The 24,467-nt window shown below is 36.3% G+C and overlaps 1 protein-coding gene across 1 annotated transcript in view; it reads right to left on the minus strand.

Moving 5' to 3' along the window:
• The window catches only part of CADM2 (cell adhesion molecule 2), a 293,611-nt gene that overhangs the window by 134,814 nt on the left and 134,330 nt on the right, over window positions 1–24,467 (minus strand). The window contains exon 6 of the mRNA XM_036755809.1: window positions 12,155–12,245. Within this exon, the coding sequence (XP_036611704.1) occupies window positions 12,155–12,245 (91 nt within the window). The remainder of the gene's footprint in view (window positions 1–12,154; window positions 12,246–24,467) is intronic.

Genomic DNA, 24,467 nt, shown 5'->3' on the forward strand with positions numbered 1-24,467 from the left:
GTAAATGTCGATCTTGCCATTTCATTTAGGTTTATTTTCACTTCACAACTGACAGTAAAAAAAAAAAAAAAACTGTAGTGGAATGAGAGCTGGATTCAAAGCCAGAAAGAAGTGCTTTTGAGCACTGTGATTGCATTATTGTTTAGTCCTTTTCAATCATGTCCAACTCTTTGTGCACCCTTTTGGGGTTTTTTGGCAAAGATACTAGAGTGATGTGCCATTTCCATCTCTAACTCATTTTACAGATAAGGAAACTGAGGCAAATGAGGTAACTGACTTGCCCTAGTTCACACAGCAATTAAGTGTCTGAGGCTGGATTTGAACCTAGGTCTTTCTGACTTTAGGCCCTATGCTCTATCCACAATGCCACCTAGCTGCCTCACTTCTGACATATAAATCACTTAATCCCTTGTGTTGTAGGGAATCCCATAAGAATATAAAGTTGTGGAGAAGATTCCCAACTTCCATCGACAAAGCAAAGGGAGTTCCCTTACCTAGTTGTTCCCTCCACCAATGAAATCCAGTCCAGTGGGCAGTCCCTTAACTCTATGGGATATTTCCCTATCGTTTTCCCTTTGTTCTCTCTGTTCCCTACATTTGGAACACCCTCCCCCTGAATCTTCATACTCTAAAATCCTTTCCATCTTTCAAGGAACAGCAGAAATGGCATTCCCTCTGGGAAACCTTTGCTGACTCACTCAATGTTTCTTCCTCTTGAGTTTGATGAGGCAACAGCTGTGAGCTCTGCAAAGAGCTCACAGCTGCCCACAGTTGTGAATTACCCACTAGGCTGAAAGGGGAGTTCAGGATATTCTCCTAATGTTTGTAATCTGTGCAGTGGGCATGTTAGAAATCTGTCCCTGAACCCATTAATATGTTGTGCTAAAGGCAAGAGACACACAGGAAGATAACACAAAATATCTTAACTAACACCCAGTTCTGTAGCCATAAAAAGCCAAGTCAACTGCCATTCAACATCCTATATGCAAAAGTTTACATATGCAGATGAATGAAAGCTCTTTGTAATAGGTAGGGAGACTGCCACTGGCACATTCTAGATGTGCTGAAATTCTGTCTTTCCATTGATGAGTTGTAATTTCTTATTATTTTAAAAAGTTCATTAACAATTTATGTTAATTTAAATTTTAAATGTTTTATGCCTTCTCACTAAATTTGATTTAATGGTATGTTTTAAATTTGAGTAGAGGGAAGCCGAGCAATTCTTTCCAGGATAAACTGGGTTTTATAATATCAGGAATTATCGTCATATAGATTAGCCAACTAAACTTTTTAAAAAACAGACTGTGGATTGAATTCAAGTGGTTGAAAATGGCACAAGATGGATTCTGTTCCCAAGCCACTACAAGAAAACCAGCAATGAGCTTGGTGACTTTGAGAGAATTTTGATGAATTATAAGTAGAAAGCATGGAAACACTTAAAATTTTTTTAAAATGTCAGAACTCCTTTCTGGTGATCTTCAGAAAACTGAAGGCTGAAATCAGGTCTGGGCTAAGCCAGTGGTCCTTAATCAGCTTGCTCTAGGCCATTGAATTTACCAGTTCCAAGACATTTTGATTTACCAGCAAAATGTACCTATAGTTTGTCATCCATGGACTAGGTATTCATATATGTTGTTTTCTGATTTTAACTTTTCCAGTGGTTGTAAAGACTAAATAGTGAGGAATCATTTCCTACTCTGCACCCTAACTACAAAATAGATGTTACCCTATGATGTGGTTAATCTCATGGTAACAGCTCTCAAGAAACCTGCTCAAATTTGCTATAAACTTTATATCCATTAAGGTCTTTTTGCTTCTTTTTGTATCTGCAGCACTTAGCACAGTGCCTGGCACGTGGTAGGTGCTTAATAAATGTTTATTGACTGAAAAATAAGAAATCTGTCTCTGTGTGTCTATGAAGGACAGAGTAGAGTCTGAGTTGCACAAAACAGGAAATTAGGATTTGGTTTTGGTGTCTGTGTGGAAGTGGAAGTCTTTAGCTGTGTGGTAGCAGAATAGAAAATAGGTCTTTACTTTCACTGTTTTTTGTTGTTTTTGTTGTTTGTTCTAGCTTTCATTTAGTATATTATTTTTCCCCAGTTACAGGTAAAAACAATTTTTAAGATGCATTTTTAAAACTGAGTTTCAAATTCTCTCCCTTCCTTCCTCTCCACTGTAAGGACAAGCAAAGTGGGACTTTATGTCTTTTGTTTAGGAGTGCTTCTCAGCACTAAGGAAATGAATGCCTTTGACTGAATCTTGCCTTTGTTTGTAGAAAGGCATATACCCTTTTGCTAATTAGGTCACCAGAGGTATGAAACCCTCAAGAAGTGTGAAGCTCTTGAGAGGTGCAAAGTGCTCCACCCTCAAGAAGTATATGTATACTCTGAAGTTAGCATTTTGTTTGGGGCTCACTCATTGGAAGAGTGTTGGTGTGGAGACTCTGGGTAGCTGTTAAGGAGCCCCTCCCCTCCCCCCCCCCCCCCCCCCCCCCCCCCCCCCCGCCCCATTCTGAAAACCCAGATATTGGTGCTTCTCTCTCTGGTAACTATGTACTTACAGCTTTGGTCAGACAGCTAGAAGCCTGTCTGTTGATTTGTATTATTTGCTCTGTTTATATTTTCTCTGTTTGTAATTTCTGTTTGTATTTGCTCTGAAATTCAGGGTGGTGACTTTTTTCCCTGAAGTAAGTGAATGATATGTAAATTGAGATTGTAAACTCCTTTAAGTTGCTTTCCTTAGAAAAGCAGATCAAATAACCTGTGCTAGTAGCTTTCCTGTGTGCTCTTATTGTTGGTCTTTCACCTCCACAGCAGCTACTAGCAACATTGTTGTTACAAAATGGCATAGTCCACATTCTTTTGGGTTTTATTTTATTGTTCCTTGATTTCTCATAAAGTCATTAGCTTCCTGCTCCATTCTAATTTTCAAGGAATTATTTCTTCAGTAAATTTTTAGACCTCCTTTTCTATTTGACCAATTCTGATTTTTAAGGCATTCTTCTCCTTATTGACTTTTTTTTTCACCAGATGGTAAAACCATTTGGCCTAGTCTGTTTTTAAGATGTTATTTTCTTCAATATTTTTTGCGTGTCTCCTTTACCAAGATAGTGACTCATTTTTCATGATTTTCTAGCATCATTCTCCTTTATCTTCCCAATTTTTCATCTGCTCTCTTGATTTTCAAAATCCTTTTTTGAGATCTTCCATGGCCTGAGACAGATTCATATTTTTCCTGGAGGCTTTGGATATAGGAGCTATGATTTTGTTGTCTTCTTCTGAATGTGTTTTTTGATCTTCCTTGTTCCCACATTAATTTTAAATAGTCAAAATTTGGTTTTTTTCCCTGTTATTTGCTCAATTTCCAAGCCTATTAGTTGACTTTTAACTCTCTGTTGAAGTAGGGCTCTGTTTCCAGCGTGAAGGGTACACTGTCCCAAGCTTCAGGGGTTTTGTGCGACTGTTTTCAGAGATACTTAAAGGAACCTGTAAGTTTTCAGTTCTTCCAAGGTGGTGTGATCTAAGGAGAGGTGTTTGCTCCTCTCCTGGCCTGTGCTCTGTTCTGTGAGTGAACACAAACACTCTTTTCTGCCCTGGAACTGTGAGAAAAATACCCCCACCACTGTGGCCACAAGCTAGTGCTCTTCCTCACCTTGGGACTGCTACCCAGGACTGCTACCTGGATCCAAGTATAGACAAAGCAACAGAGTTCTGCCTCAGTGCTATCAAAAAGACCTCTGTAATCTTCTTCTGACCAGTTATTCAACTCCCTTACCATATTGGGCTGAGAGCCCTGCAAATTATTGCTGTTGCTGCTGATTCAGTGGCTCCCAAGACCTGTTCCTGGTTTGTTGGGGCCGGGGCTGTGCTGGAGTGGCCTGTGCTGGACTACTGGACTGGACTCTTCTCTCACCCTGGAGCAACAGACCTTTCCTGACAATCTTCCAAGTTGTATTGGGCTGGAAATTTGTTTCCCTCTCTCTTTTGGGGGGGTTCTGATGCTTTATAATTTGTTTAAATTCATTTTTAAAGGTGTTTGGAGGAGAGCTTAGGTGAGTCCCTGCCTTTTACTCAGCTATATATTAGCTCCACTTCTCTGCTTTCTCTGTTAAAAGGAAATCCCAGATGAAGGAATCCTTTCTACCTACATAGCTCATCACCCACCTTCTCTGTCCCTTGTTTTCTTAGCTAGTTCCTTAGAACCCTCAGAGTTTAAACAGTGACAGAAAGACAGCTTGTCTCAGATCCAGGAACTGAACTCAGCAATTCTTGTCTCTTAAGCTTGCTGCCTCTCAATCTAGTAGCAGAGAGAGAGGATTATTGTTGGACTGAGGGATTACGAGTATGAGTTAAAGACTGAGGGTATGGTTGAGGGAAGGAGAAGTTCATATGTACGTTCTTAGGTAATTTAAAGGTATATTTTCAGATTCCATGTGTGAAGCCCTGGAGCAGATCCTGTTGTTCAGACTGATTAAGTCCTGTTTTGTTTGCAAAGAAAGAGTGGTTTCTGGGGTGATGAAGAGCCAGGCCTACCTGCTGACTAAAGAGATTGTGTGACCCTGAGTCCTAGTGCCAGTCCCCATGGAGTATTATAAGTATTTTGAGAGCTGTGATGATAAGCTGTGCTAGATGTAAGGTATCTGACTGGCACAGCTCTGAACCCCTGGTGATTTTCTCATTGGAAGATAAGGCTTCCAAAGGGGGGCAGTGTGAGCAAACTGAGAGACAAAACAGAAGTATTTGTGCATGCAAGTGGGTTTAATTCCCTCAGTGTTCTCATAGATCTCTGCACCTCGCATGCATTCATCAAATGAGATAATGCCTGTGAAACAGTTTGTAAACTAAAAGTTCTATATTAATGCTAGCTATTATTATTGCATATTTTATATGTTTTTGTATTATAGCAAAAGCACTTGAAGGTTTGCAAAGCACCTTCTCTACACACACACACACACACACACACACACACACACACACCCCTATATCTGTCTATCTGTCTATCTATCTATCTATCTATCTATCTATCTATCTATCATCTGTCATTTGGCACTCACAACAACCGTGTGATATAGGTGATTTTATTATCCCCATTTTACAAATAAGGAAACTGAGGCTAAAGAGGTTAAGTGACTTTCCCAAGGTCACATAGCTAGCAAGTATCTGAAACAGGATTTGAACTCAGCTCTTCCTGATCCTAAATCCAATTCATTATCTGCTTTCTCTTATTCATCTTTAGTATCTATCACAGGCTAACACAATAATTCTTAACAAATGTTTGTTAAATTAAACTGGATTGAACAAATACAAAGAAATGCCTTCAAAATGAATAGAATTTGAAATGTGTTTACTTCCAAAATAATAAAGCAATAGAAAATATGTATTTTTACTTAAATGTATCATACTAGTATGTTATTGAAAGCCCTTCTCATTCATGGTCATCTTCCACAGTGGATGAATACATTTGTTCTAAAATAATCTCCTAGTGGCTATGTGGTATGTGATAGTTCTTCCTAAAAATTAAGAGCTTCCTTTCTTGTGCAAAATGGCAAAAGTATATGTTGTGCAATTATGCAAGTTAGTTTTATGACAATTCTAAACAAGAAAAATTGTGGGAAACTAAAATAGTGAGTAAAATATAAATGTGATGCTTTACGTATCAAAAACTAAAATATTTGCCCTTTTCTCCTTCCCTTTCTCTTCTGATCAAAGAGGGAAAATAAAGTTTACTTGTCAAAGGATATGCATGATGGTGGATGAAGATAATAAGTGGAGAAACAAAACAAGGCAGAAAAAGAAGGGTGGGAGCAGTGAAAGAGGAGTGACCCGGGGAAGAGAAAAAAAAAAAAAAACTTATGTGAGTTAAGTTATAAAGACTGTCAGGAAGTTGGAAAGAGAAAAATATCATCACTACCGTCATCCGTACTTCCTCTTTCGAACAGCAGGAACCAAGGCAGGATTTGTGGGGAAGGGGACTTGGCCAGTAAAGCCTTCAGCAGCGTGACTGGAAATTTTACATACTTCTTTGGGATTAATGGTTGCTCATCGCATGATTTGTATTTAGCCTCCTTGCTTTCATAAAAACAATCTCCTCTGTGATATTATGAACTTTGTGCTTGCAAGTAGAGAGTTGATTTCAATATATTTAGGGATAGTAATATTTATATATATATATTACAGATATATAGAAATATAGATATGCAAATGTATCTGTGTGTATGTATATAAATATGTATATGTACCTGGGAAACCTGGGAGATATATGTGTGTATGTATGCATGTATACGTACATACATACATGCATAGCTGAGAGAGTGAAAGTCCCCTAAAGAGTATATTTTTATCCTTTGGTTCACAGGTCTATTGCTAACATTAGAGTTAGACTCACGTTCTAAAATGATGCTAGCACAAGCAATTATTCTTTCTTATTTTATTTTTAATGCAAAATAGATTTAAGATGTAATATTTATTTACACTTCCACTAAAATCATTTTCTGATGCCTCATCATGGAACAGTAGTGACTCTCATATTCTCGAAGGCTTTGCAAGCAGACCACAAGCTCTGCCAGGCACTATCAGGCTTCTGGTACAAGCCCAATGACAGACTGTATGTGCATTGTCCAAGGGCCAGCCTTGTTAAGTTCAGGAAGCCTCATCACCGGGCTGGCTGCAGGGTGAGGAAATTTTTGGCCACAGAAAATCTCAAAGGCCATCTAATAATCATAGTGGGGTGCTGCTCCAAGTCAGCAAAGAGACTACCCACACCAAAATACACCAAGAAACTTGAAATATTGTAGTATTTACTTAACACTGAGTTCTCTAGGGCTTTCTGAAGTAAATTTCTTCACAATCTTACTATTTACAAAATATTTAACCTGATTCTTTAATACAATTCTCTGCACAAGTGGTTATGCAAATGTCAAAGTTTGTTTAAGGTGGGGGATTGTGGGGAGAGAAGTTCGTGATTTTTAAATGTATTATACAGGTAGATTTTTTTTTAAATTAACGAATGGCAACAGCCTAAAAGTTATTCTGGGAGAGAGAGAGAGAAAAAAGGGAGGGGGATAAAGGAGAACAGAAATGCAGTGGACTTAAAAGAAAAGTGGCTGGCATTAGCCTGATCCTCACTTTAAACTAAAATTAAAACAATACGTAGACATGTAAAGTAATCTCTCCTTTAATGGAAGAATAGCATGCCTCAGCAGCAGTGTCAAGTGGAACAACTTGGTCCTGTACCAAGTTATGCAGCTGTTCCACAGGAAAATGGCAAAAAGGCTTCAATCCAAAGCAGCCAAATAAGGCATGATTGTTCATAAACAGTCACTAGGGTCCTCACATTCAAAACAAGCAAAACAACATTAGCATCTAGGAGGGCAGGTTAGAAACTCAATAGTAGCTCATCTAAACACATCACCGTGTAATTTATTTCAAAGCTATCAGTATGGCTATTCCATTTAAAATCAGGGTAGGGACAAAATCCGATTTTGGAATTTTATAGTTAAGAAGAAATTTTCCACAGATTAGAGATGGGGCTACAGTCTGCTGAAAGGTGAAAATAAATGGCCATCTCTGTTGCTTACCTGAAGACTAGAAATTGATCAGACTAAAGCAGGAGAAAGGAGGATAAAGGTAACTGGGAAACATCTGTATGCATACAAATGGAGCCACACTGTGCTGCCTCAGCCTGTTCCCCTAGGTGCCAAAATCAAAAAAAGAGGAAGCAGGTCCAAATGCAGTAACAGCAGATCTAGGGTATTTATCTATAATAATATTTGCCTTATTTGTACAGCTAATTTCAATTCAGTTTGTGGGGCATTCCTTTTGTCTATATATTTCAGATTCGTTTTTGTAGAAATGAGGATGGGATGTATCTGATTAGGAAAGCCTTGATTAATGGATTTCTTCTCTTACTTTTTGCAATTTCTTCACCTAGGCTGGGGGAAAATCCACTAATCAGGGCTCTTCTGATCAACTGCCCCTCTTATAACTATGCCACTACCTCAAATTTTGATTTTGATGGCCAGGGCTACTGAACCTCAATTCAAAGAGTTCCTCTAGTCCTGTGCTTTGACTTACTAGACCAACTCCTTTCTGGGAGTCCTATCCTCTCATGGCTAAATAACTCCATGAAAAATTTCATGGCCAGTGGAGTGTGGAGTGGTAACGGGAGGAGAGAAAAATCCAAATCTCCTCCTCTCCAGGAGTCAAGGAATAAGTCCTTTATTAGGTCCTTCTACCACAACTGACCCTCATTTCCACTGCCAGAGTTCCCACTTCTCGGAGGCTGGACCAGCAGTCATATGTTCTCACCCCTAGACCACTACTTTTTCTTCTATATTGCATAATCAATTAGGAAGAATTCAGTGAGTTCATGAAATTTTTCATATTATAATATTGGAATTACACTGTTCCAAAAGAAATAGAAGACACCGTTCTTGCCCTTAAAGATACTGCATTTGGGGAAAAGATCTATTCGGGTTGGATTAACTTTGAAGAGTAGTCACCATCAAAATGGTGTTCAATTTTTTTTTAACTTCTCAGAGGGAATAAAGAGAAGGAAGGAAAATAATGAAGAGAAAATCCAAGAGAGATGGGCAATGGGGATAGAATTGGTAATTCAATAATAATTCAACACTCACATTAAATGCCTACTCTGTGCAAGGACAAAGACAGTATACTGCAGTAGTTTGAGCGCCAGGCTTGGGGAAAGAAGGGACTTAGGTTCAAGATCTGGCTGTTAAATATTGCTGTATTTTAGATATTCTACACCAGTAATTCCCTATACAGATAAAATCACAGGTCTAGTGATCACACACACACACACACTTCCTCCTTACCCTCAAATTGCAAGTAAATGTGGTGGACACTGGAGCAATGTGTGTGTGTATGTGTGTGTGTGTGTGTGTCTACTATAAACATGTAATAAGAACAACATAGTCCCTTCTCTCAAAGGGTGTTATGGCCAATAGAAAAATGGCAAAAAGAAGCAGTGTATTCCAGACATAGGAGTACTGCATAAGAGATGGTAGAATAAAGTAAGTGCTAACAATCCAATTTCTTAGAAATGCATGTGCCCAATAACAGCAGTACAAAGGAAGGTCAAAAAGAAAGGTTGGAACCAGACTGAGGAATGCCTTAAATGCCAGGCTCAAGAGTTTGTATTTTATCCAATAGGCAATAAGAAGCTACTGAAGATTTTTGAGCAAAGGACTTTGATCAAACCTGTGCATTGGGAAGAATAATTTTAGCAGCTACATGAAGGATGTACTTGAGAAAGGAATACTAGAATCAGGACACTATTATAATAGTCGAGGCAACAGGGACCCAACAAAGGTGGTTGTAATAGGAATGGCAATAACAAAATGGATGGAAGAGTTAGTATAGCTAGAGAACTGCCAGAAACTGGCAACTAATTAGATGGAGGGGAGCAAGGCAGCGGAAGTAATTGAAGGTGACACCCGTTTTTTGAGCTTGCGTGACTAGAAAGAGGAGGGAGCTATCAACATGTAAGAGCTGAGGAAGGATATTTAAGCCTCTTGCAGTACAATGACATTTTGACACAGCTTCATTTATCCTTTTAGCCTCACAAATCGAAACAGAAATTCCTATTGCCATTTTGTTCATCTCCATTTTCATCTTTTTCACATTAAAAGACTTGTAGTACTAAAGATTTACTCACAATTGGACAAATAAATTTAAAGATTCCAATTGAATCAATAACATTATCTTCCCTTCCCTTTCTTCTTAAGTATTATCCAAAGAGCCAAAGAAAATGGGATTTAGGACATAATGATTAAATATATTTGCTTTATGCAAACATTGTACTTGTAGTTGAGAAATATTTTTTTTTAGATTTTCAAAGGGCAGGAAATATTCAGGTTTCATACAAGATGTATATGTTAAGACAAGAGACAACAATGGCCCATATTTAAAGTATAAGAAAAACTAATTTGCTTTAATAACATGTTTAATGGGATAATTTTTGAAGAACTATCAATATTAACTGTTAACATTGACATCTGTGATAAATAATGGCTGGCAAGGAGTACAGACTTAATTTTATAGAGGTATTATAGAGTTGTTGAGTGAGAGAATAAAACTGAGGAACATAAAATTTCAAGTCAACAACCTGAAAAATCTTGTCAGGCAAAATTCATCACTTGGGAAACCTACATTGCATTAGAAGCAAATGCACAGTCTAAGAAAGATAATGGTTTAATCTCAAAATTACAGAAGTTAGCCCATAAAGAGATAAATTCGGAAGGCAATTCAATTATACTAAAATTTAAATTAAAATCTGAATCAATTATAATTTTTTTTCTAATCGTTTCAAATGATAGCTAGTTCTTGAAGATTACCATCCATTCTTTTCCACTATTAGTCTGACTCCTTGATATTTGAAGATTTACACGAAAAATAAGCATTATCAGGGAATAAGTTTAAGATAGATATTTAGGAACACTTACATAAGTGACCATAAAAAGAAGAAGTTTTGCACTGGAAGGAATTCAAAAGTTGATTTAGTCTCACCATTTCATTTTACATATCAAGAGATTCTGGGTAAGTGGCAATGTTTGTAAGTTCACTGTCTCACTGCAAGTCATTAGAACAGATGCTTGATTAGAATCATTTCTGGTTGTTTTTGTTTCATTTAGAAAAAAGAAACAGTGTAAAGTAAGTTATTTTAGTCATTATCATTATTTTTTTCTAGGCATGGCAAATTTCACTAGCAATGTGGTGGGTCTAGTTGTTTTCCTATTACAATCAGACCTATCTTGAGATTTAGGATTTGAAAGAAAGCATACCTATGATTCATACCATTTCTGTCTATGAATAGGAGATGAAATCTATAAGAACAAAAAAACAACAACCACCAGAACTCTCTGGGTCTTTACTATGTCATTTGTTTCTTTGTTCAGTTGATGCCTCCCAGATCTTCATTCAGGTCGGTAAGGCCAATCAGTAAGTGAAGGATCTTTCCAGCCCATTGAATAGGCCTTAGGTGGGGCTAATAAAGGGAGGCTGGATTAGAGGTAGGCCCACACCCTTTCACTAACTAGGTGTGAGGCCCCAGGCTCACACCCTTTTGCTAGTTAAGCTAATGTTGGTTGAAGCCCTCAGGGCCCTAACCAGAGTTGCTAAAACCAGAGCCAGTGTGCTGAGTTCCAGTCAATCAGATGATGGCTAGGACTGCATAAAAAGAGAGCCCAGAACTGAGAGCAGCAGAGCAGCAGAACTGAGAGTGGCAGGATTCGGAAGTAGACATCAAGAGGACATTGAGGCAGCGAGAGCTACAGCAATCGGAATTCAGCCTAAGAAGAAGAAGCAGGAACTTGGAGTCTATAGAGCTACAGAAGAGAGTGCTGAGCAGAGTTAGGATTGGTGAGTGATTGTTTACAGGAAGGCCCTAGCAGGAGGGAAGGTTACAAGATGACTTGGCTCCTTCCTATAATATTGTGTTACAATTTCCTTGTGGCTAAATTGAGATGGCTTTGGAATATTACTGCTACTATATGGAATTACTGATCCTGGAATTGCATTCTCTCATGCCTAAATAAATGCTATACTTCCTCTGCTTTCCACCTAGTGAATTTCTTAACTTTATTATTCTGAACCATTCAGGCATGTTCATGGTTGTCCTGGAGGTCATGAATCTTGCCTTAGCTGATACGAGGTCCTGGTGGTTAATGATCACTTGTCCCACAATCACCACATTACTAATGTTTCCCTTTAAAAGAAAAGGAATTCAGAAAGTACCTTAAAAATTGGCACCTGCCTGGACTGCTTTGCAATTTGAAAAGTTTTCAGTGAAGGTATCACCTCCAAGAACACACACCTATCATCAAATTCATGATGCAAACAGTGACCAGTTAAGTCCAATGTCCATTCAGATTAAAATATCTTACTGAATGGAAAAAAGATAAACAAATAAGCAACATTTCATTCTGGGATTTCTTCCTAGAAACTTCACTAGACGATAAAGCAAATGACGAAAATTTCATAGACAAATGCCTAATCAGGTCTTGATTCAAAAGGTTTTATGTTTTAGAGATCATGTTTTACACTATGAAAAGATTTATAAAAAAAAATTAGGTTTCCATAGTTAAGTGCTTTAATTAAAACAGTTTATATAATAAATTATTCATTAGGTCACTTACAAGGGTTTTCCTTTGGATTCACAAGTCAAAACTAATGGCTGTCCTTCTTGTGGAAACGGAGTAGATGGTATAATTTTAACTGATGGTGTATCTAGGGAGAAAAAAATTAAAAAGTGTATTAGCAAAATCAAGCTAGTGTAAATTATATATTATTTAACTGTATATTGTCCCTATCTGCAGAATTTTTCCAAATATAGGCTTGAAATTACACACTTTATAATAAACTCCTTTTTCTCAGTTGCTAAAATAGTCTCTGCAGTAGTAAGAACAAAACTTCTTGTTCATGCAAAGCTAAGAAAAGTACCTGAATAACTTATGAATTCACTGGTTACATTACTGCTGAATTTAAAAGTGAAATGCCAAAAAGTGTTTAGGATGAATATCAAGCATACCATACAATTGTTTCTTCTTCTATTTATAGATGCCTATGAATGCTATTATTACGAACTGAATGCATTAATGCACATTTGAATAAGAACACTTTCATTGTTGCAGTAATCTGGAACCTATAATGAGCATCCAACAATGGGCTGATAGTTAAACCACCTTCTTACAAACATTAGACAGAAATCTTTCTTAAAATGCAATAATACAACATTTAGAATATAGTACTTGTCCTTTAGTAAAGTTAGCAAATTGTTTTTAAAATAACCAATAAAAGTTAGCACCTGGTCATAAACCTTTAAATGCCAATCTTATATAATTTCAGTCATTTCATTTTACATTAAAAAAGAACAATTTAACAGAAAAAATCCAAGCATAGTCTGACAATAATTTTTACAAATATCATAAGTATGCTGCATGATATTCCTTTGTCAATATCAAAAAGTAGAAACTTCATAAAATCATAGGTAAAGTAAAACACAATGTTATGTAAAAACCAAAGGAAGAATCTTAATTTCTACTTGATTAGGAGAATTTGTTTCTTTAATTAAGAAAAAAAGTACATATTTTCCTAAAAGTTTACTTCATAATAAATGTAACTTATTTTTGACAGCAATGAAATTCATGTTCTCTGTCAAGCAATATCAGACCTTTTCCTAATGGAAGGAGGTAAATTTTATGTTATGGGAATCACTGAGACTTGCTGGAATAAGACCTCTGAATAGAATATGGTTCTGGATGGGCATATCCTATTCCAAACAATTGGCTGGAGACATACGTGTGTGTGTGTGTGTGTGTGTGTATAATATAGATCATATTATATATAATATATGTATATATAAAACCTCATATATATTCTCTTTATGTATGTACATACATACATATATAGTTCTCATATTCATCATTACTCATGGCAAAATATTATGTTGTTCTTTGATCATTTTCAGTCATGTCTGACTTTGGGACCACATTTGGGGTTTTCTTGGCAAAGATACTGGAGTGGTTTGCCATTTCCTTCTCCAGCCCATTTTACAGATGAGGAAACCAAAAGTTACTTGGCCAGGGCCATTTTGCTAATGTCTGAAGGCCAGATTTAAACTCAGAGAGATGAGTCTTCCCAACTCCAGGCCCAACATTCTATCCACTGTGCCACCAAGCTGCCCTGGCTGTTGAACCATTTCCCTGTTTGAGGGCAGCCATTTTGTTTAAAGTGTCTTTTTGTTATCACAAAGAAGGCAGAAGGTGGAAAGAGATGAAGTATTTATGAAGCCTGTCAAGAAGTCATATGCATGTCACAAAGGCATCATTAAGCAGTGATGAGGAACTTCAATTATCCAAATAGCTGTTGGAACTCTTGATTTGTCCTAGTGATTATTTCATCCTTCCAAAAGCAGAGGAATCAATGACGGTGCTGGGGCACTCTATCCTCATTCCAACAAAGAGGGACTAATCACTGGGATTTGAAGCTGAAGAGAGAAAAGTCTACAGGGAGATTTGTAAACTGGGCAGTCACCTACCAACCTAGATTTTTAAGAATGCATGTTTAGAAGAAGATATGGGTAACAGAAAATGAATATAAAAGTAGCACACAGTTAAGTAAGAGTCCTAAGCATTGTAGAACTCAGAATTACCTAAGGCTAGAAAAAAGTGGTGTTGTTTTTGTTTTCATGCTTTATGCAGGAAAAGAAGAGGATAAGAAAAGGGATAAGATCCCTACTTTGGTATATATAATGATAAGTAATATAAGAGAAAAAGGCAGAACTGCTTCAGGTTTTTGTTTTTTTTTTTTTTTTTGTAAGGAGGGATGATTTTTTTTAATTTAAAAAATAGACAAAAAAGACTATTTGAGAGTTGATCCTCAATATAACTAGGGGAATAAGAAAATATCTCACTTCCTTTGATGAATTCACTGAGTCCAAATGTACCATATCCTTGGGTATTGAAAGAATTGGAAGATGTAATGGTAGAGCCACTGTCATTGATATTTGGGATAGTGGAGGATGGTAGAAAACTCTTAAAAATGAAAAAGAATAGGTTTTGCAAAGTATAGGTCAATGAACTTGAGATAAATGCCTTGAAAAATCCTAAAATATTTTTAAAGAGATGTTTAGTGAAAACCAAGAAAAAAGAAGCAAAATGGCATGATTTCATAAAGAACAAATCATCCCAGAACAACCCTATCACCTTTGTTTGATGGGGTGACTGGACAGAAAGATCAGGAGAATACTGTAGAAACAGTTTACATAGAATTTTAACAAATGTTTTAATGAAATCTATCAGCTGAGAAAGCTAATTAAATCTTAGGCTTTAATTAGGCAGGTGTCTAGGATTAGGAAGGTTATAGTCCCTTTGTGCTTCAACTTGGACAGAACACATCTGAAATGTTAGGTTTAATTCTGGGTGGCACATTTTAGGAAGGGCATTGATGTAACTCAAAAGCCTGAAGAATATGCCATAGGAAAGTTGATAAATACGAGAATGTTTAGCATGGGAAAGAGAAGTAGTGGGACCATGATAGGTGTAGCCAAGTATCAGAAGAGATGTCCCTTTGAAGACAAATCAGATTAGTTTTGCTTGGCCCTAGGAGAACTAGGGAGCTGAAGCAGGAGAACTAGGAGCAGCTGAAGAGAGATTAAGATTTTTTCTGCTTGTTGCCTGAAGGCGGCAGTAGAATAATTAGCAGATTTTGCAGAGGCAAATTTAGAACTAATATAAAGAGATGCTTCCTCATAATTTGATCTATTGCACGTGGAATGGCCTGCTTCAGCATGTAGTAAATTTTCCCTCAGGTCTAGAACTTCAGACAAAAACAGGATGACCAGTTGCTAGGCAAAGGGGCTTTTTGTTCAGATATGGATCTTCCCACTCTGAGATTCTGAGACTGTATAATTCTATGAATAAGTAACTGTACCTTATTCCCAGGCATGGAGAGGTTAAGATCTTTGAGGCAAAAATAGTATCCACATCAAAGATATCATGGAGCTTTTGAAGAATTGAAATACTAGCAGAAGAAATATTTTGCATTGAGTTGCCATACAGTAAAGGGAACCTATAAAATTATTTTTATTATAACTTCATAGATACTATGAGCTCAAATGTAAAGAACTTTTCAAATAGCTTCCAGAAGACACAATGGAAAGAACTTTTTGATATGCAACATTACCACTAATTTGGTTCACTAAGCACTAGAATAAAGGGTCAGTTTAGAAATTCAGTAGATGTTCTGCAAAGGCGAACTACAGCTAAATATTCATGTCCTTTTAACCTTACCTCATATTTCAGCTTAATTGAGTGTCTGCTGCTGTAACTTCTTCTTGAATATGAAACCTTCACTTTTTCTCCAGTTGGATAAAAATAGTTTCTCATGATCTATAAAAATGGTAATTTCTTTTGTGTTGCAAGTTTAACATATCTGTAAACTAGCTTTCTCTCATCAATTGACTCTTGCAAGAAGGCACTTGCTTGTGGGGAAACAGGTTTGAAAATTCACCTAAAGCTCTAGTTGATATTTGATAATACCACCAACCATATCAGAATTATTCTTTTCAAATATAACATTATTTTAAAATGCACAGAAAAGTTGCCTAAAAATGAGTTTATATTTTATCCTAAATGTAATAAGGAGCTTTATAGTGTAGGTAGTGAAATGATTGGACATACTCCGGTTCCCCACTTTGGCAGCTACATGGCAGATGGAATGGAATAGGAAGAGTTTAAAGGGAAAGAGTTCAATATGCAGACTATCACAAAATAGTATACTTACTATCTATCTATAGGGAGGGAGGGAGAGAGAGACACAGAGACAGAGAGAGAGAGAGAGAGAGAGAGAGAGAGAGAGAGAGAGAGAGACAGACCCAGACATAGAGAGAGAGAGAGAGATAGATACAGAGACACAAAAAGAGAGAGAGAGAGAGAGAGAGAGAGATACAAAAAAACAAACACCGATCATTGTATCCATTGAAGCCGATGAGATCACCAAAAGAGAATAAATAGAGGGAAAAGAGAAGAAAGTCCTGGTCAGAGCCTTGGGGAACACTCATAATTAGTGAAGAAGATTCATCAAAGGAGACTGAGGAACACTCAAAAACGTAAGGAGAACAAAGAGACAAGTCATGAAAACCCAGGGTAGAAAGAATATCTAGGAAGAGACAGTAGTAAGTTATATCAAATGCTGAAGAGAAGTTTAGAAAAATAAAGATTCGAAAATGTTCATTAGAATTGGCAATTAGGAGATCCTTGGTAATGATAGAAAAAACAGTTTTAATTGAAATCATTTGCTCAGAAGTCAGACTGCAGAAAGTTTAGAAATAAGGAGATGAAATGGAGATACCTTGTATAAATATAATTTAGAAATGAAGTAATGAAATGACATAGATGACAACAGCTAATGGGGTTAGTAGGATCTAATGAGGTTTTTTTTTTTAAGGATGTGGGAGATATGGGTATGTTTGTAGGCAGCAGGGAAAAATCCAGTAGATAGGGTACAATTGAACATTAGAAGGAAAAAGGAGATGCCAGTGGAGGGCAATCTACTGAAAAGACAATAGCAGATGGAACCAATGGAATATGTGGAGGGATTCACCTTGTCAAGAAGTATAGCCACCTGGTGGCAAAGACTAGAGTGAAGGAGATAGTGAAGAATAATGGTAGAGATGATGAGAAGGGGAGAAAAAGAAGCTTTCAGTGAATGGCCTCGGTTCTTTGGCTGAAATGTGAGGTGAGGTACTCAGCTCTGAGGGTTAGGGAACAGAGTGGTGCATGGGGAAGTGATTATGAAGGAGATGAAGGATTTTTTGCTGCAGTGAGGGTCCATTTGAGATTAGTTAATACAAGTCTATAGTGGACCTAGAAAGCAAAATTTCATGATTCCCCTAGTAGCACATACATGCTATGGATGTAAAGGAATGTAAATGGTAGGAGTAATCCAGAGTTAGGGTTATCATGGCATGAATAACATAGCCGCAAACAAGGGATTTGAGGATAGAGGATACTGAAGAGTTGAACTCGCTCATGAAGGGGTCTGGTTTGGGAAGAGAGCCTAATTATCCAAAGGTGAGGCCAAAATACCAAGATGTGGAGGATTTGGAATTCATGGGGAGTATAGCATTAAAGCATAAGGAGAAATAAAGGGATAAGGCATAAGAAATTATAAAAGATTATAATCAAGAAAAGGATGTTTGGTATTCTTGAGCATGAAAGTAGAATGTTTGTGGGTAATGGCAAGGGTCGGAGTGTAACCATTCCTGTGCTATAGTAGAGGAGTAAGTTATGAGAACTGAAAAGATTGAGCAACTGAGAAGTATAGAGTATTTGTAAGAATATAATACACACAGTTCTTACTTTATATAAATTTGCATTAAACAAATTTAACTTTAAATCCACATCTCAAAAAACCACCTATATTAACTTTACTATGCAGTACTGTGCTCTCTCTCTCTGCTCCTGCCCTTCCTGCCTGCATCCCACTCCTACAAAAACAAAACAAAACAAAAAACAAAAACAAACATGAGACTAGATCAAAGTCTTCCTAAAGACTTTGGCTTGAGATCTCCCCTACTAAAAGAGAAGACCTTTGCCCCACTCCACCCACATGTAATAGCAAGTAAAGTTGGACTTTTTATTGTCTTTTGTTTTGGAGTGCTTCTCAGCACTAAGGCAATCAAGTGCCTTTGAGTCTTGCCTTTGTTTCAATCAAGAGTCTTTGATGACCTGCTTAAGTCACAGGAAGGCCTAGGTCACATGGGTTTGAGTCCCATGGTTGTGATGCCCTCTGACCCTGAAGAAGTGTATAATACTTAGCATTTTGCTTGGGGCTCATTCACTGAAAGAGTGTCTTGTGATCTGACCAGACGAGACTCTGGGTAGCTGTTAAGGAACCCCCCAGCTTTGAAAAACCCAGATGTTGGTGCTTCTCTCTTTGGTAACCATGTATGTAATGTCTTGGTCAGATGGCTAGAAGCCTGTCCGTTGATTTGTGATTATTTACTCTGTTTATATAATTTCTGCTTGTCATTTCTGTTTGTATTTTCTCTGAAGTTCAGTGTGCTGACTTTTTCCCCTGAACTATGTGAATGATTATATATATATAGCATTGTTGTTACACCATGAACCCTCCATCAGTCCCTGTTGGTACCTTGTGTCTGTCCCCAGCCCCAGTGTGAGGCCTACTCTCTTGTCAGTGTCTAGTTCCCTTTCATCTCTCCCCTGCCCATTTCTTCCTCTGCTTCTGGCCACTCCCCGGTGTGGCTGGTCCCAGTCTCCTATTCCTCTTCCTGCTCCTGCTTCTTGGTCCCAGAGCCCCATGTGTGGGAGAGGTCCCTGTCTCCACTGGCCCTCCACAGCCTTACTGCCTTTCTCCCTCCCTTCCCCATGTCTGCAGTCAAATTTGCAAAATGAGGACATAAGAGATGATGTGTACAAGAGTTCCTAAAGCTGGGGTAGGAGGCAAGAAAGGCTATATCCAGAATCAAGATTTGGCTACCTTGTGGCTCCAAGGTACCTATGAGAATCCTCTTTGTTTGGTACCTTATTTATTGCTATAATTTGTTTATTACACTGGTATTAATCTGATTAAACATACTTCTGTTTTGGTTCTGAAATGGTAAATTCAGGCCTTGTGCAAGCTAATATATGATTTCTATATTTACTTTGAAATTTAGGCTTTAGTAATTGTGTGATTCATATATTTATGTCTATATACATATGCATACTTAAATGTTTATATATGTATGACAAACTAATTTGTATAAAAATTCAATTGAAGATAACATCCCTTTACTCTAAGAGCATACTTATTAATAGAAAAATAGAAAATAGTTGGTTTTTTCCCCTTCAAAAATGCAAGAGAATTAGGGGGGAAATGTGTATATAGCCACACTTGCAAGCAAATTCATTCCTGCAACATTTATGTTAGTTTGTACTTTATGCAAAGTATATTCAATATTAAAGGGATCCGGTAGTCTTTGCTTTTCATTTGTGCCAATGAGTCTACTCAGATAATTTCCTTAAAAGTACAAGATAATGAGAAGAAAATACAAATTTCCTCTGATCCTTTGTTGAAGAAATTTAGGTTGTAGAAGGTTAAATTAATGGTCAGACATCTTTCATGGATAAGTGTGGTATTGGTTCTTTCCATGAGTTTCTTAAAGCATTATCAGCTTTTGAAGTAAGGACACCTCATTTTACACTTGAATGAGCCAGGATTTGAGTAAAAGTGAAGATATTGATCTAACAGAATTGATGTTCCATATCCTTAACGAATATTTTAGGAAAGAGAAAATATCTATGTCAGTTCCAAGATTAAACTTCCTGATGGGCAATCTTACAAGCACTAGTACTTAGAGCTTTTAGAGTCATTAGGTCAAAAATATGTGTACATTACTAAGGGCTTTAAAAATGAAGGAAAAGAGAACTTTAAGTCTGTTCCTTTAGAAAAGCACTATCATTATTTAAACAATCGCACACAGACACACCATAACATGTTGTCCTCTTATTGAAAAAATGTCACCACCACTGACACAATTTCATGTGACAGATTACTGTTATTAAGAAGAAATACATACTGGATTAAAATGATTACATCACTGCAGATTTTACACTTTGTGCGTGTTTATAGAAAACAGCAAACAATATGTTCAGTAGACATTCAATCACTGGGATGCAGAATTTTTAGACCAATCAACAAACCAACCACTCCCCATCCCACTCAACTCCACAATTTTTTTTTTGGAGGCGGTGCTTCTAGGTACATATTTATTTAACATAATGTTTGAAGGAAATGTATATATAAATTCAGATCACATCAATCATATTTGGAAGCAAATTGTCAATTTATAATTTTTTGCCATATACTTTTACACACAGAATCACATAATTCAGAGTTTAAAGGGACCTTTGTAGTCATCTAGTTCAACTAATGTAAAAACCATCCCTGCTTCATTGTACCCAAGTAGTCATTCAGCCTCTTCTTGAAAAATTATCCTTCCAGGCACCCATGTTCTCACAATTTTGCCATCTTCAATGTCTCATTTTTGCCTAAGCCCATCTGTTCAACAGATTGCTAAATTGGATCATTTCTACCTAGAAATTTTCCCCATCTTTCCCCTTTTCTTTACTCAGACAACCTTGCCCCAGTTCAGTCTCTCATCACTTTTCACCTGGACAATTGTGATAGCTTCCTAATTGTTCTTCTCACTTCATGCCCCTCCCTTCTCCCATCCGTTGTCCATATACCTGTCAAAGTCTTCCTAAAGTGCAAATATGCCCATGTTACTTCTTTAAAAGGAAATGTCACTTCTCTGACAACAAAGGATGTTTTTATGAATATTAGCATAGGACAAAGGAAAAGAAAATAAGCATCCTCATTTGCATTTTTCTACTTTACACTTTTTTTAGCTTTTCTGGATCCATTACATTTCCTGTGTTTCTAATATGCTGAGTCCCTACAATTTGTATTCATTTTCCTCAATTATTTACAGTAAAATGACTCTTAAAAAGCAGGCATTGGCTCAACACAAGAGTAGTTCCCATACCACTTCATTCATTCAGTTATTATGTTCAATATAGTCATTAAAGACACGCAGCCCCCTTTATATTTTCCAATCGATGTGTCAGGATACATTAGTATGTTTCAAGGATCTTAATAGAGTGTCCTAGTTCTAGTTCTTCCTCTATAAGCAGTGACTTTTCTTTGTGTTTTTTTTTCCTCTCTAGTAAACCTTTATCAGTCTGCTATCTAGATGAGGACCTGATTTGGTCCATAGCCCAGCCATTATTATCTACTTCTTTGCTTTCTGTATTTATATCATATACTTGCCCTACGGTTTTCAAAGAACTTTTCTTGTTTGCGATCCTGTGTTTGTGATGAGTAAGTCAAGTATTTTGATACTCTATTTTAAAATTAGGAAACTGAGGCTCAGAAAGCTAAATTACTTGCTCATGATCACTTAGTAATTTCTCCCACTTCTTTATTATTTACATGAGTATATGCTCTTCAAAGGACCTACCCCATTCCACCTATTCACATGAGTTTCCATCACTGTACTGTGAAACACTGTATTTTAAATGTGTCACAGAAAACTTAGCAATATTCAAGTTCCTTCCTTTCTTTCTTTCCTCCTTCCTTCCTTCCTTCCTTCTAGGATTTCATCCATGTGACAGGTAGTATAGTATAGTAGGAAAAATATTGGCTTTGGACGTGGCTTCAAATTTTTCTTGTCACTTATTTTTTCTTGAGACATTTAGCAAGTCAATCAATACACAAATGTGTATAAAGTACCTACTCTGTGCTAGGCATTGTGCTAGGTACTGGGTTGCTTAATTTTCTTTAATCTCAGTTTCCTCATTAAGGAAAGGACTAGATGTTCTCTAAGGTCTTGCACAGCTCTATATATTTGACTCCATGATATTTCTACTAATGAAGATTAGCAATTTATCTGGAATTGTTAGTCTTAAGAAAGTTACCTGTGGGCATCAGGAGGTTAACTAATCTGACCAGGGTTACACAGTTCTATATAACACATATGTCAAAGGCAAGACTTGAACACATACTCATGACCCTGAGGCAGACCCATCACATGTGTGACTGTCTCTTTTTAAATTTCCTACAGAATTAAAATGATGATCAGGTACTTCCTTCCATCAGTCTTATTAATAGTAGTTTTTAGTCAAATAAATGAACTTTTAACCAAGGCAAAATGTGTTGACCACCTTATTATTATTAGTTCTGCTATATGGTGTTTTCCATAGAGTGAGTTAAGGAGCATTGTGTAATATTAGGATTTTACAAGGAATATCAGATCATTTCACTTTTTTACAATTCAAATTCTTTCCCTTTCTTTTTTTTTGGTTAAATTTAAAAATGGAATTCAAGATCCAATTTTCTTCCAGCCCAGCTTTCTCCTCACCAAAGCCCAAACTTAACAAGTACATTTTTTTGACAATGACTATCAATCTTACATTCTGTTACTTCATATTGACTCTTGTTATATCATCTCTATAATCTCTCCAGGTTTCAGATCTTTTCATAATGATTGGCTAAGCATCATACTCTTCTTTTCCTCATTACAAAGATATGAGTTGATGTTAGCATGTCTTTATAAATCATTTCATGTTACTTAATCTTTGTATCTCTTTGTATCTTTGTATCTTAATCTCTTTGTACCATTTTAGCTTAAACTCCCATAATTTTTTCCGCTATATAGGTATTTTATATATTTAATACTTATCTTCTCTGAGTTTCTGTATTTCAGAAACTACTTTATTCATTTCTTCTCAATCTATTTTCAAATGTCATAGAAAATAATTTTACTGACTTATTCATTCATATCCATTATTTTATTCTGTAATTCTGTATTCACTATAAAATACATAAGGAATAAAATTGCTTTATAAAATGGAATCGTGTTGATTTATAATATGTATTGTTGCCTCCTATTTTAAGGATCTGATAAGTCAATATAGAATGCTGGGCTTCAAGTTAAGATTATTACAGAAACTAGTCAGACTTCTAGGAAATTGAAATGAATGAAGATCATTTTAGCACCCTCACTTTTGATAGTTTCAACAAGGGGAACCTCTTACTGAGCAAAAGACACAGGGAAAGCCCTTTTCAGTTTTAATATCAGCGAGAATAGTTGTACATTTATTTATATTATTAAAAAAATTTCATATCACTTTGCAATGAGAAAAAAGGGAAAATCATAATCCATCATGTTTCTAAATACATCTCTTTTTTGCCCTTAGGATATTTTAGAAAGTTTAGTAAAGGCACTCTGAGATAGACCTGTGATGGTAACACAATAAACAGATCAACTATTATACAAAAATGCTCATCTATTTTGTGCTTTCACACATAGCAGTAATTTTAGCTTTTTATTTTCATTTAAGTGGGTATAACAAGGAAACAGAAAGTCCAGTAGATAGATAGTATTTGAGTTAACCTGGATATAATGCTTTTTACTTATTTATGAAACTACAAAAAATTTATTTCTCTTATTAGAAGAGAGGGAAGAGAAGAGGGAAAGAGAAGAGTAGAGTGGAGAGAGAAAATATCAAATTCTTATATGTACTGGAGAAAAATTTGAAAAAAGGAACTACCTTTTTCTTTGGAATAAAAAAATTACTAAAAAAATATTAATACCTAAATGCATTCTGGGATAGAATTATTATAAGCTTTCTACTGCTTACAACATCCCATACAGCATGGAATTCATTTAGAGCTGATTTTAAGACGTTAATTTGGATGTTTGAAATGTAGGTGGTTCATATTTTTTCCCAAAAAGTTGAAGTTCCATTTGTCAAATTTATTTTTGTCTCATTTTCTTCAACAATTTTTATTCTCTAGAAAAGTATTATGTAAGATTTGTTGGCATCAGTATTACCTGTAAGTTTCATAATTTTATTCTATTTTAAGTTGCTTAGCCTATGAAATAAATCTAGACTATTCTTCCAACCCAACGAAAATATTGGATATTTCATCTTTGCAGGCATCAGGGCAAGACCTATTTTTGACAATATGTTGGCACTATATTCAATCGATTTAATGAATGCAAATGAATTTTAATTTTCTAACTTCATTTCTCATTTTCAACAGAAATATCATAAATAAATGATATTATGCAGTTGCAATTTTTTCTGCAGTTAAGATTTGAATATATGCTAATTATTTGATAAATATTTTACCTTTAATTCTAGGGAGGAAAAAAAGTTGACTAGCATTTTCCTAAATTTCTCCCTAAATTCCAAATATTGTGCCATTTGGAGCCTTTTACACTGCATCACTATTTGACTCTGTAGTCAAACATGTTTTCCTAAGATTTGAGCAAAAGTCGACAAATATATATTAAATGTGCTAATTATTAAATTCTTAGCAGCTCCATCACACACACACACACACACACACATACACACACACACACACACACATCTT

Source organism: Trichosurus vulpecula, chromosome 4, assembly GCF_011100635.1.
Source record: "Trichosurus vulpecula isolate mTriVul1 chromosome 4, mTriVul1.pri, whole genome shotgun sequence".
NCBI lineage: Eukaryota > Metazoa > Chordata > Mammalia > Diprotodontia > Phalangeridae > Trichosurus > Trichosurus vulpecula.